At 38.3% G+C, this 14,493-nt stretch overlaps 1 protein-coding gene across 9 annotated transcripts in view; it reads left to right on the top strand.

Annotated features, from left to right (window-relative positions):
• Positions 1–13,431, top strand: part of kcnc3a (potassium voltage-gated channel, Shaw-related subfamily, member 3a) — a 68,670-nt gene extending 55,239 nt beyond the window's left edge. For 4 of the 9 annotated variants that reach the window (XM_056272252.1, XM_056272250.1, XM_056272248.1 and 1 more), the window contains one exon: positions 6,129–6,322. In XM_056272252.1, the coding sequence (XP_056128227.1) occupies positions 6,129–6,292 (164 nt within the window). In that variant the 3' untranslated portion in view covers positions 6,293–6,322. Of the gene's footprint in view, positions 1–6,128; positions 6,323–8,058; positions 8,093–9,781; positions 11,325–12,109 lie in introns of those variants that run through there. The other 5 variants (XR_008809699.1, XR_008809698.1, XM_056272253.1 and 2 more) reach the window with 5 other exon arrangements.
• Positions 13,432–14,493: the final 1,062 nt, after the last annotated feature.

Genomic DNA, 14,493 nt, shown 5'->3' with positions numbered 1-14,493 from the left:
TATATTGATATAATTTCACATACTGTTCTGGAGTCTACAGTGACATGTCAAACACTGTTACTGGGAACTTCTCTATGTGCTCTATATGTTAATTGTTTATTATTGATCGCGTTAAATGTTATCATTTTATAGTTCTGTCCAACCTTGTACTGCATTTGCAGTAAATGAATGTAAACTATTCCCACTCTCACTGCAGTCGTTACATACATCACATATTCCTCTTTTAAATATTCTTTTGTAATGATCGGTGTTTGTGTCTTTGTTGTGTAATGATTGTGTACTGTCACTTCGTGTTGTGCTGTGCACTGTTGTGTCATGTTGAGCTGTGTCTACATGTTATTCGGTGTCTAAAATCATACATGCAGATGCCATGTGACATGTATGTATGTATGTGACTATCAGTGTTTGTGTTTAAAGGAAGAACAAAAATATCCACTGGTGGATATTGCAAATATTAACCTGGATAGAATCACACAGATGAAATATAATATACTGTGTATGAACTCAAACACACTGTTGAAGCTTTGCAGCATTATAGACTATAATGGTGCATTCACGTCATAACCATAATATGAATTTCCTACTAGTAAAAAACAATTAGAAAGCTCCAACTTTCCTCACTTGACCATTGTGATGTCATATAGCTAAAAAGATGCACTTGCTTTAATGTGCTCGTCACTGCAACAGACCAGACTTTGACCAAAGTGTTCAACACAGTATATTAAACTTTATTTTATTGCTGTACAATATCTAAACATTCCTGCGGTTAATATTTGTGCTGCATACTAACACTCACCTTCCATCCCACCCCCAGGCCACTTGTACAGTCCTCGTAGTGTCACTAAAGTTTGACATGAGGTACGTGCACACAGCAGAGAGGGACTTTCTTCCATGTCAGATCAAGGGCTTGCCCATACGAATGCAGTAGTGTCATCTCTATGGGCTTATTAGCATGATTGTTAGCCACCATAAACTATGCTAAGCTGAAAAGCTATCATGTTAAGACTCTGCGTTTCATGCCTTCTGAGAACTTGATTCTCATTCTTTGACAATTTTGACAAAGCCTTGCATACTGCCCTTACAGTAACAGTCAAATTGAATTATTAAGCCAGATGTGAATCACAAATGCTAAAGAATTGCAGAAGCACAGAGTCTGTCGAGCTTAAGTTTGGATTACACAAGTCCACAACACTGTTGTAATTCTTCATACATGACCTCTCACCAAAGCCCTTCTGTGTTGCATGCGTAAGGCTGGTGAGTGTGAGTTGTGTTACTGTGCGTATGTTATGAGATGAATCAACAGGTCAATGATTATGCTTGAATCATTGTACTGTAAGTAAATACAGAAAATTACAAAACATATTATTATTAGACTTTTGCACTTCCATGACCATAACAGTTCAATTCATAAATATATCTTAAATATTTTTTTTGTTATAATAGTGGTTGATGTAAGTTTTTTTTCTTCCCCTGCCCTCTTCTTTGTATCTGTTTCAATACTCTTATGTGTTTTTTGTTTTGCTTTTATGTTTTTTTGCTATGTATTTGCTTGTTTAGTTTTTAGTTTAGTTTAGCTTTGCTTTGCTTTGCTTTGTTTTGCTTGCATTCTGGGTATCTAGATCTGTTGTTCTAGATATCTTTGAACTGGAATCCAAAAGCGCAGTTGTGTCCAAACACAATTATTTTAATGTAGGCATTGTCCTAAAGCATCTTTGTTAAGAATGGACAACTAATATTTTATTAACACATTTACATTGCAGTTGTTCAGAGAAAGAGAGGGAAAAACATTGCAAAGTGTATATATTACTGTTGGACACGTACTGCCTAGCCATATTGCTCCTAATCAATCCCATTCGGAGAAAGCAAATGTTAATAGAGAGGTAAAGACAAGTCCAGCGATAGGAATAAAATGTGTGTTCTTATCTGTACAGTGTTTGCATCACAGATGCAAGTACAGATAATGACATTCACACACACACGCACACACACATACATTATTTATTTTTCTCTATGTAAATGAACACTTTTGACTCTGTTGCATAAAAGAACCAAATAGTTCAATATGTATAATCCCTCAGGTCCTCTGTGGCAAATAGTCCCTTACTGGCTTGCACCAGTGGTCTGGTGTGAGGAACATGATGACCCAGATCTGTCTGCCATTGCCTTCCTTTGCAGTTCTTATAGGCAATGGTTTGGTGTAGATTTTGAATGACAAGTGGCTGTGCAGCACCCAGAGTGTCCCAGCAGCCCTCTGAGTCAGAATCTCTCACACACACACACACACACACTTCCTAACAGAACTACATCACACAAGGGACTGGAGATAGGATTGCCGACTATACGACAGTAGGACCTTCTTAACACCCCGTGTTTTTCCTTCCTTGTGAGCTTTTGTCTCTTGTTTTGTTCTGTTAAGACTTCTAACTCACTGTGTTTGTGTCCGTGTGGGAAGTTCCCCTGTGTCAGGAGGGGGTTGTGTACTATGTAATGGGCCAGCTCTTCCTTCCATATCAATTTGTGATGGCTTCTGCTGAAAAACAGCAACATGTGAGTCCAGATTGAGTCCCTTACACAATCAAACAGACAGTTTTGAAAAAAGTTTTTAGTAATAATAATGGCATGTTTTATTTATAATGCGCTTTTCTCATACCCAAAGCGCTACAAACAATAAAAACAAGTATACAAATATTACAATAATAATACAAAGCATAGAAACAAACAATAAATAAGTTAACACTGTATTGAAAAACTAATCAAATTAATTATTTTCTTTCTTCTGTGGAAAGTAAAAGAAGATTAAGGGTGTTCACACTTGGCATGTTTAGTTCGATTAAAACGAACCCTGGTACGATTGCTCTGTTAGTTCGGTTCATTTGAATAAGTGTGAACGCTACCATACGAACCCTGGTGCGCACCAAATAAGCGGTTCGAATTAAATATGAACGCTACATGGACCAAAGCATGTAAACGAACCAAAAGCAGGTCATGATGTCACAGGAGGTGACTGTAATAAGGACAAAATGCTGGACCATGCTGGGGACTGGACCAAATGAACCAACCAAACTGAACTACAAGTGTGAACACACCCTTAGTTTTGAAGTTATATTTTTTGCCCATACAATGAAAGTCAATGGGGTCCAAAAAACCTGAAATTTAAAAGAGCTGATTTTCTAAATATTTTATTTTGTTTTACACAGAGGACTGAAATTAATGCAGGTTTGGAACGACAAATCCTGATGCATCATCCACTAGCTAGTACTCGGTTTTGACCTGCAAGATTGTGTGGTCACACTTTAGATTAGGGTCCAATTCTCACTATTAACTACAACTTTTGCCTCAATAAACTCCTAATTACTGCGTATTAATAGTCAGTAAGATAGTTGTTAAGTTTAAGTATTTGAAGGATTAAGGGATGTAGAATATGGTGATGCAGAACAAGTCATTAGATAGGGCTTTATAAATAGTAATAAACAGCCAATATTCTAGTAATATGCATGTTAATACGCAAATAGTTAATAGCGAGCATTGGACACTAAACTAAAGTGTTGCCGATTGTGTCATAAAAATTACATTTAACACATATTTTTGCAGGCATGTTTGCACTGTCATTATCTCTTAAGTGAATTAAAGGTACAATCTGTAATTTTTTTGCCGCCACAGGTCGCATTTTCAAAACAGTAACAAAGACGAAACTTGATGATGCTATGAAGTGGAATGATTGGAAATGTCGTTTTCACCATCCAGAGATGTATAGAATTCACGAATCATATAAATGATATCAGCTAATAAATTAGTTTTTGTATTACCTGTACGTTTGATCACACTATTTTATGTCATCGTAATGAATTAGCTACAAGGAACATGAAATGTAATGCTATATTAGCCTGTTACTGATATGTGACTAATTGTCAAATGATTTGGTGGGTTAATGCTGCGCAGTTTTACACGTTTAAAACAATCGTACTAAAAATACATTTGAACAAACCCACAGTATTTGCAAGTAATTGATAAATATTTTTAGTGAAACACATGTATTTTATTTCACTGCCATAGACTTGGTCACCAGACCTGATAAAAAGCGTTACTGAAGTACAAACAAAGTGCAATATAACTGTATGTGTACAATAAATAATATATATTTGCTTACGTCTATTAAAACACATCTCTGTCGACAGATCAAGTCCAAGTTTGTCGCAAAGCTCTCTCCATCCTGAAAACGCCACACCGATATTGATCCTTGTTTTATTTCTCCGTTTGTCCCAAAGCTTGCTTGCCTCAGTTGATATGTTTACGTTTTTTGGGGGATTTTCTGTACCCGCCAATCAATAATCGTGAACCATGATGACTGAACGACACAATTCAGTGGCGTGCGAGATATTGTATCATAGATATGTATACATAGATAGATCCCTCAATAGCGTATGTATCATAGATATATACACTAGATGTCGCCTTGGCTACGGCAGTTCATTGGAACGAATGCGTCAATAGAGCCGCCATCATGGAACAGGGGAGCCCCTCCTCTTTAATGCATAAGCGTCAATGTAGGCAAAGGTCTAACGGAAATAAAATCACCATAAATCGTCACGAATGCGATTTTCTATTTTTTTTGGTTCGTTCCAATGGTCAGACATGTATTTGTCATTGAGTCCAGAGAATTTTTTTTTTTTTAAACATTCTTCCTAGTTCAGATTTAGTTCGTGTGAACATCCATAACGCAGCACAAAAGTCTGAAAATCCATGAATTCCAAGTACAGGCGGAGATAGCAGCGTTAGCTACTTCCTATGACAAGACCCCTGTTCCAAGATGGCGGCGGTTTTGACGCATGCTTAGAACCCCAAGGCGACATCTAGTGTATATATCTATGCGTAGTATAACATACGGCCCATTGAAATGGCCGCTAATGAGGGGTCTATGTATTATTTCTATGGTTTCTACAAGCGGAAACCGAAGATAGCGCGGACATTACGTCATTGATAGGCGACAATGACAAGGGACGAGCCATTATTTAAAACTGGATTTTCTCTGGATTTAAAAATCCTTGGGAACTTTTGGGATAATGTAAGTACACAACTGCATGAAATATATCACACTGTGCAAGTGTTTTTTTTTTTACATATTGTTCCTTTAAGAACGAAAACAACGCAGACAACACGCAAATAAACACAAAGCATTTTTAGTGAACTTCTCCTGAAGTTGTTTGAAATCTGACTGAGTCAGTTATTATAGCCTACAAAGATCACTGAGACCTAAAAAGGGAATATATAACCAAATTACAACAACACTGGACTAAAGAAAAGAAGGAAATCCAAACCCTTTAAGAAAGTTTGGCCAGACTGAAAAAAATTTTCAAAGCCAAAAATGGATGTGGAAGGAAAGCTTTCAGGCACTTTCGGGTCACGTGAAGCTGTTTTAAGTGACTATTAATCTGCAGAAATACACGTATGTGTAGAGGGAAGACACATTTGCTGCTAAAAATGGCAAAACATTCAGTCTGAAAGGCACAAGCTTCACCTGGCCCACAGTGCTGAGTGAGGCTGCTTTGACTAGACGGAGCTCCTCTGCTACTCCTCTGTTGGACTCCAGTGCTAGTAACAGAACGCAGAGTGTTCCGTCTGAGACTGGGTCAAACACCTGGATGCTACACTCATTACCTCACTATTGGTCTGAGTCAGCCATCAGGTGCTTCATCCACCTGCTCTTTTACACATCTGCTCTTATCTCTCCCTGAAAATTGTATGTGGCTGCGACTAAAGGGAGTTTTTTTATTACTGCTGTGCCATAACAACAACAACAACAAAAAAGAATTTGACTTGATGACATTTCATAACTCTCATTTTCCTGTTTTGTCCTTGTCTCTGTCTCTGTCTGTCCCTGTCTGTCTTTCTGTCTGTCTGCTTCTGTCATTTACATCCATCTCATTTTGTCATTCTTTGCCTTCCATTTTTTTTTCTCCTTCTCTTCCTTTCCCCTGATTTTTGAACTTTAAAAAATAAAAATTCTGTCATTCACCATGAATGAATCCAACTATTTTTTGCTTCCATAATAATTCCATTCATTCATCTTTCTCTGATGTATGTAATCTATCCATTAACCATTCATCCCCTCTGGATTTTCGCTTTTGTAGCTGCTGGCTACGAGAAGTCCCGGAGCCTGAATAATATTTCGGGGATGACAGGGGCGCCCCTGCGCCTGACCCCCATCACCCCCATCAACAACTCACCCTACGAACCCTATGAGTCCCCTGGCCCTCTGCGGCGCTGCCGATCCCCCATACCCTCCATTCTGTAGCACATCTTAGGGAAAGGCAACGAAATAAACCCCAGAAAAAAAGACCCTCACGCACCGTCATACCGCAATAGTATTAATAATCATGATAACGACGCTAAGTACTCACACCTCCGCTCCTCCATTGACTGGACAGGGTGGGGGTACACACCACTCTTTTTAATATGTCGTGCCTCAAAGGGAATGGGATACATTTATTTAGGGATTTAGAGCTTTAAGTACTAAAACGACTTCATCACATATACTTCAGGCAATATTTCAGACAGGCAACTAAAAACAATTATATGCTGTAACGTTCAGCATATAGATTATGCCTTATTATTGAAGATAAAAAATAAATAAAAAGAAGCACTGAATATTATTAGGATAAAACTCCTCACTGGTCCATAGGCAGCGACGAGTACCCTGTAGGAAATCTTTCCCTGTAGTTGAATGACAGTAGTTGGCTTTCCCACACGTTCCTGCCTGATTGCTGGTTGTATAAAAAAAAAAACGAGACTGTGATCCAGCAGGCTTATTCATTGAGTGCTAGTCGCTGAGATCAGCTTTGATACACCATTATAGGCCTTGAAAAATTCACTTCATATCAAAGCTTGGAATGATAAAGGTCATAGGTCACAGGAAACATGCAAGTAGTTCAAGTGCATGCAAGAAAAGATGTCCATTAGGCAAGTAGAATATATCTAAACTCCCGATTCCCTTTAACTGCTATGAAGATTTGAAAATGAAGGCACTGTATGCTGGACTGATTTGAACTTTGGATTGGATCATTTTGGCTGATTTGATTGTGATGAAGGAGTTTTTGGTGATTCAGGCCATGAGTATTATGATGATAACACAAGAACACTTAGGCCTCAATTATTCACATACAGAGTATTTCCTACAGCAACATTTGTTGTCACTCAATATTTGAAAATATAATTCACATCGTTATTATTATTAGGACAAAGAAAAATGCTTAAACCATTCTTGTGCAATATCAACTATTATGATGACCTCTGGCCCTGAGGAGCTGACGATGAACCCTTCAAACTTTACTATGTACAACCATTAACTTTAACAGAGAGACCGAGAACTGATCATTACAAAAAAAAAAAAAAGAGAGGCTATTTTTGTACTAAGCATTTGGACATTGCGATTCGGATTGGGGTTTGGAGGTGCGCGGGCGGCTTTGAGTTGACATTTTGGGAGGACAGGATATCGTGCTGTTGCATGGAGATCTACAATTAATGTGTTGGTTTTTGTATTTTGACTCTCTACATATTCAACACCAAGTACCACGAAACGAAAACAGCAGTGGTCTGGACACATGGCAAAAAATAAAGAAATAAGAAGTAGCCATCCTATTAAGGGCCTGCAACCTTCTGCACTTCTTCGGGACCCTGTCCAATTTGTATACTAGTGCATGAAGGAACTTCCTTTAAAATGTATCCTTTCCTATGGTACTTCCTCATAAATATGAAGACATATCAAGCTGAACTGCACTCCTCCCTGCATATTCACAAATCCTGGGGCTGTGGCGAACCTCAAAGTTTCCCCTACTAAGGGCAAGAATTAGCTGGACCTTTTCATCCTCATCATCACCATCATTAGCATTTCCCTCCCTCATTATAAATCATTTTCTGATTACTGTTATTCCTATTATTTGAATGCAGTATTTGAATCAGTTCAGTTTGTTTTCTCTATGGTCCTCTTCTTTTCTTTCTCTGTTTATATATATTTTTTGCCTGCTCTGTCTCTTGGATGCTGACCTTCGTTCCAATATAAAGGAGGGAACATTGAATGGATGCTGGATTGACAGCGGTCAGTAAGAGAAGAAAAAGAAAAGATGACAAAATGAACTCTGTAATGCAGATATATGAGCCATATGTTCCACTGTGTGGGGGATTTGTGTCGATCTGCTGCATCTTTGAGTGCACAGACGCAAAACACACCTCTGGTGAAGATATCTCTGCAATGGCAGCTCACAAAGCTTCTTCTTGTCTTTCTCTCCATGTGAAACAACAGAAAACCTGGGGTATAAGTGACATGTTTTTATCAGAAAGCAAAGTAGCATTATTTATTTATTTTAGATTATTTTATTGTCTTGCAACATATACCCATATCTAATTTTTGATTTTGATTTTTTTTACAGTTCATATGTAATCCTTCTTTTGAATGAATCAATATAGTTTTCTTTTGTTTTCATGTGTTTTTGCTACTGTCACATTACCTGTTACACTCCTTTTTCCCTCCTCTCTTCTTTTTTGGTTAAAGACGTTCACTGCTATAGTGAAGAGAATCATGGAGGTTGTTGATTACATGGAGCATCTGCATGGCAGCAGCAAACTAATGTGTGGCTCTGTGCTTGAATGAGTAAAACACCAATCATTAGTCGTCTGCATGTGTGCTGCCCTGCTTTATGTACATGCTTCATATACATTGAAGGTCTCAGGACAGTGAGCGAGGGCCATCTGCTGGGTGGATGTGACACCACATGTGTGCTTGTGTAACTGGAGTGTTCAGTTAGACATTTACGTGTAGACGTCAAGTGTTTTCTTTATTATTGAACCAACAGGTCATCCAGCCGTACAACGGCAAAATGCAGTAACTACACCACACAATTTTCATAGTGGAGCCAAACCATTATAATCCAAGAGATCTGATTTTGCTTATAACTCAATTTTGAAAAAATGCATTAACTGCATTTTGTCTTTGCACAGCAGGATTGTTTGAGGCAGGTTGTCTAACATAGATTTTTTTAATTCTTTTAAAAGGTGTCTATTAAAAATGTATGTTACAAGGTGCCTTGTAAAACAAGCAAGTGCAAGTGTGCATTATGTATTACCTTAAATTCAGACAAATGACCTGGTATATTTAGAAGGAGAGATAGAGGGAGACTAAAATCCCTGTATGATTCAGGTCCAGTCAAAACACTGTTTTATTTCTCATCTCTTATGTCTCTTCCATGTCCCTCTCCTCTTCATCTTTTTATTTTATTTTTTTATGCTCTTTATGAGGTTGTATAGTTCAGGTCTTAATGAAATGTACAGTTTTGAAGTTTGACTTTGTAATTTCCACATGCATGGATTTCTATTGCGAGCAATAAGGAAATTATAAGTCTATATATCTGTTTTGATAAGAAAATGTATTTTAACAATGAGGTTTATGTATATGTTTGTGTGTACATATGGATGTGTATATTCATATTCATATGCACATGCATATTAATGATTTGCATGAAACAAATGTACAAACTATTTTTTTTTCATTGCTGTTTTGTTACCAATCTGTCATTTTTGACTTGATTGCTGTGGATGGGGGGGGGCGTGGCTTAGTTTTGCATGCCAAGATGCTATTGGGTGGCAGAGACCATTACAACTGTTGTATTGAATATGGGGTTTTGAATGTGCTTTAACTATGTACGTTTGATTTAATTTAATTTTCTCTGTTAGACATCAAAAGCATTGCAAATGGTCATTTTATGATTTATTCTTTTTCATCTTTTCACAGAGAACTATTCTGAAAGCCCAGTGCTTATCAGATATATGCAAAAAGAAGCAGTAACTGTGAACTAAGACTAGAACAGAAAATCCACTTCTTCCTTTATAAAAACATTCCCATACGAACATCTGAGCCCCTGAACCAGTATCAGCTCCTGTGCAACTCCATTTTAGTTTGTACTCTCATCTCATGACATCATCAATCTTGTTTAATCGTCTTAGTTTTGCATTATTAATGAGGAAATTGGTTGTTCTGTTTCCCCTTGCTGTTGTGTTAACCTCAGCTCTAGCCCCCTCTGCTGGTTTTTCGAGGGATGAACTGACGTACGTAGCATTCGGTGTTGTAGATCATTAGCACTCTTTGGTCACTTTAGAGGCTAAGAATACTGATTTTTAGCCCTTAATGTTTACCTGTTAAATATAAGATTAAAGAAAAGATACATCAGACATTTTTAACAGACTCTGACCTGAAGGATTTCCTGTTCTCTCTTGTTTGTTGACAACTAAAATCACTAGACAATAACACTGATCAGAGCAGAGAAGATGCTAATAAGTCTGCTCACAACAGCAATGCATGTTTTCACATATACAAGATAGCTAGCACTTAGCATCCTAGTGCATTTTGTGGTTTTGCTGTGTGTTGTCTATCTGTAAAGGCATAGGCAGGGTGGACAGAGTGGATGGAACAGCTCCACTTATATCCCTTTATCTCAATCCTGAAGTTATGATGTGGAAGAGACAGGCCCGCCACAAGTTAGCTTAGTTAGCAAATACCCTGGTAAGCAGAGGCTGCATGCAATCACGGAGGGCAATTTAAATAATTATCTTGTACAGAGACTGCATGTGGAGTTAACGGCACAGAAACTATTGTTTGACTATTGTTGAATGTGGCATTTGAAACGGGGAGAGCAGGTTGAGTTCAAATGATTTAGCGACATTACCCAGTATCCTCTCTGTCTCTGTCAGACTTACGCTCCCCTGTCACTACTCAGGTAAATCTCTTTTTGTTTGTCTATACCAGTGCTTCCAAAATGATGTCATTCAAAACAAAGAGAGAGATGGATAAGTTACGAACACCACATGTACATATGCATCTGTGTAAATATGAAATCATTTTTGACCCCAACACTCATTGCAAGTCTTCCTTTTCCACAGTGTCCTTATCTTCCTTTATTTTGTCATTTCATCGTTCACTTTCATTTGTTCCCCAACTACAAACTCTTACTGCTTCCAAATAACAACCAAAAAAGCCCAGATGACATTATGAGAAACTGAGGAAAAATAATCAGTGATTTGTTTAAAAAAATTAACAAAAAGAACTTTTCAAACACGGTCTGCCATAAGTGGATTACAAAAAAAACTATGTGGAATCAGGACGCAACCAAAATCAGGACATGAGAGCATGAGGGTCAGATGGACAGATTGTGTGTTTGGGGAACAGAGTATTGGGAGGATTGTCAACAAATGAAGAAAGGCATCGTGAAATGGAGGACAGTTTGAGGAAGAAAGAAAAAAGGCAAAGAGAGGAGGAAGGGAGCTGAACGCTTCTCAGTGTAAGAATGTGCATATGGTGTTCTGTGTGTCACACTGTGTTCTCATGTGCCTGACTGTGTGCTTAGTGTTTTGTTTTGATTGTGTGACACTTTATTTTCCCGCTCTTCTAATGTTTGGCGCTGTTTAAATGGTGCACTCGCTCTCTATTCCCTATGCCAGATTCACTTTTTGGTAATATCAAAATAAAGGGCACTTCATGGGGAATAGGGAGTCGTTTTGGGACGCACCCTTTGTGTGGAGGAGTTCACTGATCTACAATGAGCTTTTGCTTTGTTCTGGTCCATCCTAGAGGGCTGACAAAATCGATGATTATTAATTGATTCTGTTGATTTGATACACCTAGATTAAAACCACGCTTTTGTGGCCCTCAACGACTGGAAATTTTATTCAGCTTTGTGTGTGTTTGTTTTTGTGAGTGTTATTCCAAGAGTCTTGCATTTGTGTATTTTGTTTTTAAGCGCATGTTACATGGGCTTTGCTATGAGTACACTTGGGTTTTTTGTTTATTTATTTAATTTTTTTAAAATTGGTATTTAGGAGACTTTATGAAAATATGTTCTATGGACATCACTCCAAAACAAAGAAAAAGAAAATTATGTGTTTGGCTTCTTTAGCTTTGGCTCTCACAGTTGCACGGTCTGAAACGACTATCATCTGCGATAGCCTCTAGCGGTGTGTAGCTTTTAGTGCGTTTGTATTGAGCCGATGCAACGTGTGATGTGATACTGATTTTCCTGTCCTCCGTTTTCCTATACCCCTCTTTTTCTGTCTTTCTTCCCTACAGTGCTGAGCTTCTGAACTGCCCCTTTTCCGATCTCCCCAACTGCAAAACCTGTCCAGAGGCAACCCCCAGGGTCACTGCAGGAAATAGAGACGGCGAAAGAGAGAAAACGAGAGATGAAAGGAGTGCTACGCTAATCCCACTTGAAGAAAACATTGTAATGCTCATCTCTCCATTACTAATTTTAACCCCCAACGTAGGTGCAATAAACATAAGATGTCACGTCCTGGGAGGATGTTGAACACATTTTCTTCCTACAAGGATCTCCAGCCTTGGGAAAAGGGTGGGATTCCGCATACAAACTGTAGTATGTCCTGGCAAGACCCTTCCTGGTGGAAATGGATGCAATTTTAAAGTAACGAGAACTATTTTTGTGGGGCGTTCCACCAAGTTAAATGCACCTGAAAGTGGACAACAAAACTCTCAATCCAGTCTCAGATACAAATAATGTGTGGAAAAATACCCATCATGCTATTCAACGCTATGCAATTCAACCACACATTCACAGGCGAGTTCATCAAGCACTTCGATCGAACAGTTTATCAGCCAAACTTTTTCCACTCCTTTAACTTTTGGAGATCTTGCACGTGCTTTAAATGAAAATAGACAGCGGTGTCATCGGCCTGCCATATTCCTATATCGTACGAACAGTTTCCCATTCATCTAATTGGAAAATTTTGTTCAGAGTGTCCTTCTCAGGGCCCACGGAAAGGTGACTTTGTCCACTATGAAGAAAAGAGCGTCAGCCTCTCTCTTTTCTCTCTCTCTTAGTTCAGCTCTCTGCATCTCAGCATTTCTGTTCCACTGTAGATGAACTGCATGGCATGAATGAGAAAAACAAAAAAAACACACATCAAAAAACAAAACAAAACAGAGAGAAAGATGGTAGAGATCGTGCTGAGAGGTGCAAGAGGAAACCGAAGACAGGGCCGCTCTGTTTGCACAGTACAATATGGGTGACTCTGGACAAGTGGATGGGGTCACGGATGAAAAATGCAGGTCCTTAACCTTCAAGTGGGGAACACAAAATACAACATAAGTGCATGACACCTAATGAAGGACAAAGGGGGTTTTAAGTGGACTGGATGAACTATGACAAAAGCTGAAAAAAAAGAGAAAATTAAAAATGCATTTTTCTCACTTTGTTTACCAGCATGACTAAACTGCATGACTTCTGCAAGCCCTGAACCCCAAATTAGAGGGCTTGGAATCACTAAACACCGAAATCAAATGGAAACAATAAAAGTTTATGCTAAATGCTACTAAATTTAGAGAAGAAAAAAAAAGAATATATTTAAAAAAAGAGAGGCTCTATATTTTGTTTTTGAATAAAAAAGAATAATGTAAAAATATATAGGATTGCAAGATTCACACAGTTTTGTTGGATAAAAGAAAAACAAACCCCACTGAGTCTAGCTGAATGATGAGACAAACTCCTTCAACTACTACTGCTCCCTCCATGGCTTCAAGTGACATTTCTTTCCTTCTCTTTCTCCACCGTTTCACCCTTTACTTGAACTCTCCTGGCTCTCTGCTCTGCCCTTCACGATCTCCCTCAGTCATGGCAGCCTCCAGCAGTGGCACGAAAGCTCCTCTGGAGACCTCCGACACCTACAGGGCTCTTTTCCTTTGACGGTTATGGGTCTAAAGAGCAAGGTGGAAGGGGATTTTAAGGCTGTGGGTGAAGTTTTCTCTTTATGTTGAGTCCTGATGGAAAGTTTTGAGTTGTTTTGCCATGTTTGTTCTTTTTATTTCATCCACATGCTGTGGGTAAAATCAAAGCTTTATCCATCAAAAGTGAGCCACTTAATATAAATCTAGTGAACATTAGCATTATGTGCTGTGTCTTGAGACCCTGAGCACTTACATCGCAAAGCACTATTGTCCAATCATGAAGCCATAATGTGAGATAGCGCCACTGTCTGAGCTCAAAGGTGCTCAGCATGGTTTTGTAGTTATTAAGTTGTCTTGGTTTTGTTTAAGATGTTGACATTAGCATTCATTTAATTTCTATCATTTATTCTCTGAATTATTTTGGGTGGTACAGAGCTTTGCAAGGTTTTGACAAGATTTTTTTCTGGATTACTAGATTGTATTTCAAAGTTTCAAAAAAATATTACAAATGCTGAGCACCCACTAAAACCAGCCATGCCACACCAAAATGGACTTCCTTATTAACTTAGCGGCATATTTCTGATATTAGTATTAGCATTATCCTGCGTGAGAGGAGGCCATGATTCCATCAATATCTCTTTTACATCATAGATTACACATGTGAGCAACTGTTTGTTCAGACCTTTTCTTGTCTTCTTTGTTTCACCAACAAGATCTGAACCACCTTTTTTCAAAAGTGGAAGTTCTTGTTGAAGTCTGGTTAGGTGTTAGAG

This window comes from Rhinichthys klamathensis, unplaced genomic scaffold (assembly GCF_029890125.1).
Source record: "Rhinichthys klamathensis goyatoka isolate OS25496 unplaced genomic scaffold, OSU_Roscu_1.1 h1tg000333l_1, whole genome shotgun sequence".
Classification (NCBI taxonomy): domain Eukaryota; kingdom Metazoa; phylum Chordata; class Actinopteri; order Cypriniformes; family Leuciscidae; genus Rhinichthys; species Rhinichthys klamathensis.
Note: the sequence above shows the minus strand (reverse complement) of the source record. Positions and strands in the feature narration are given on the sequence as shown.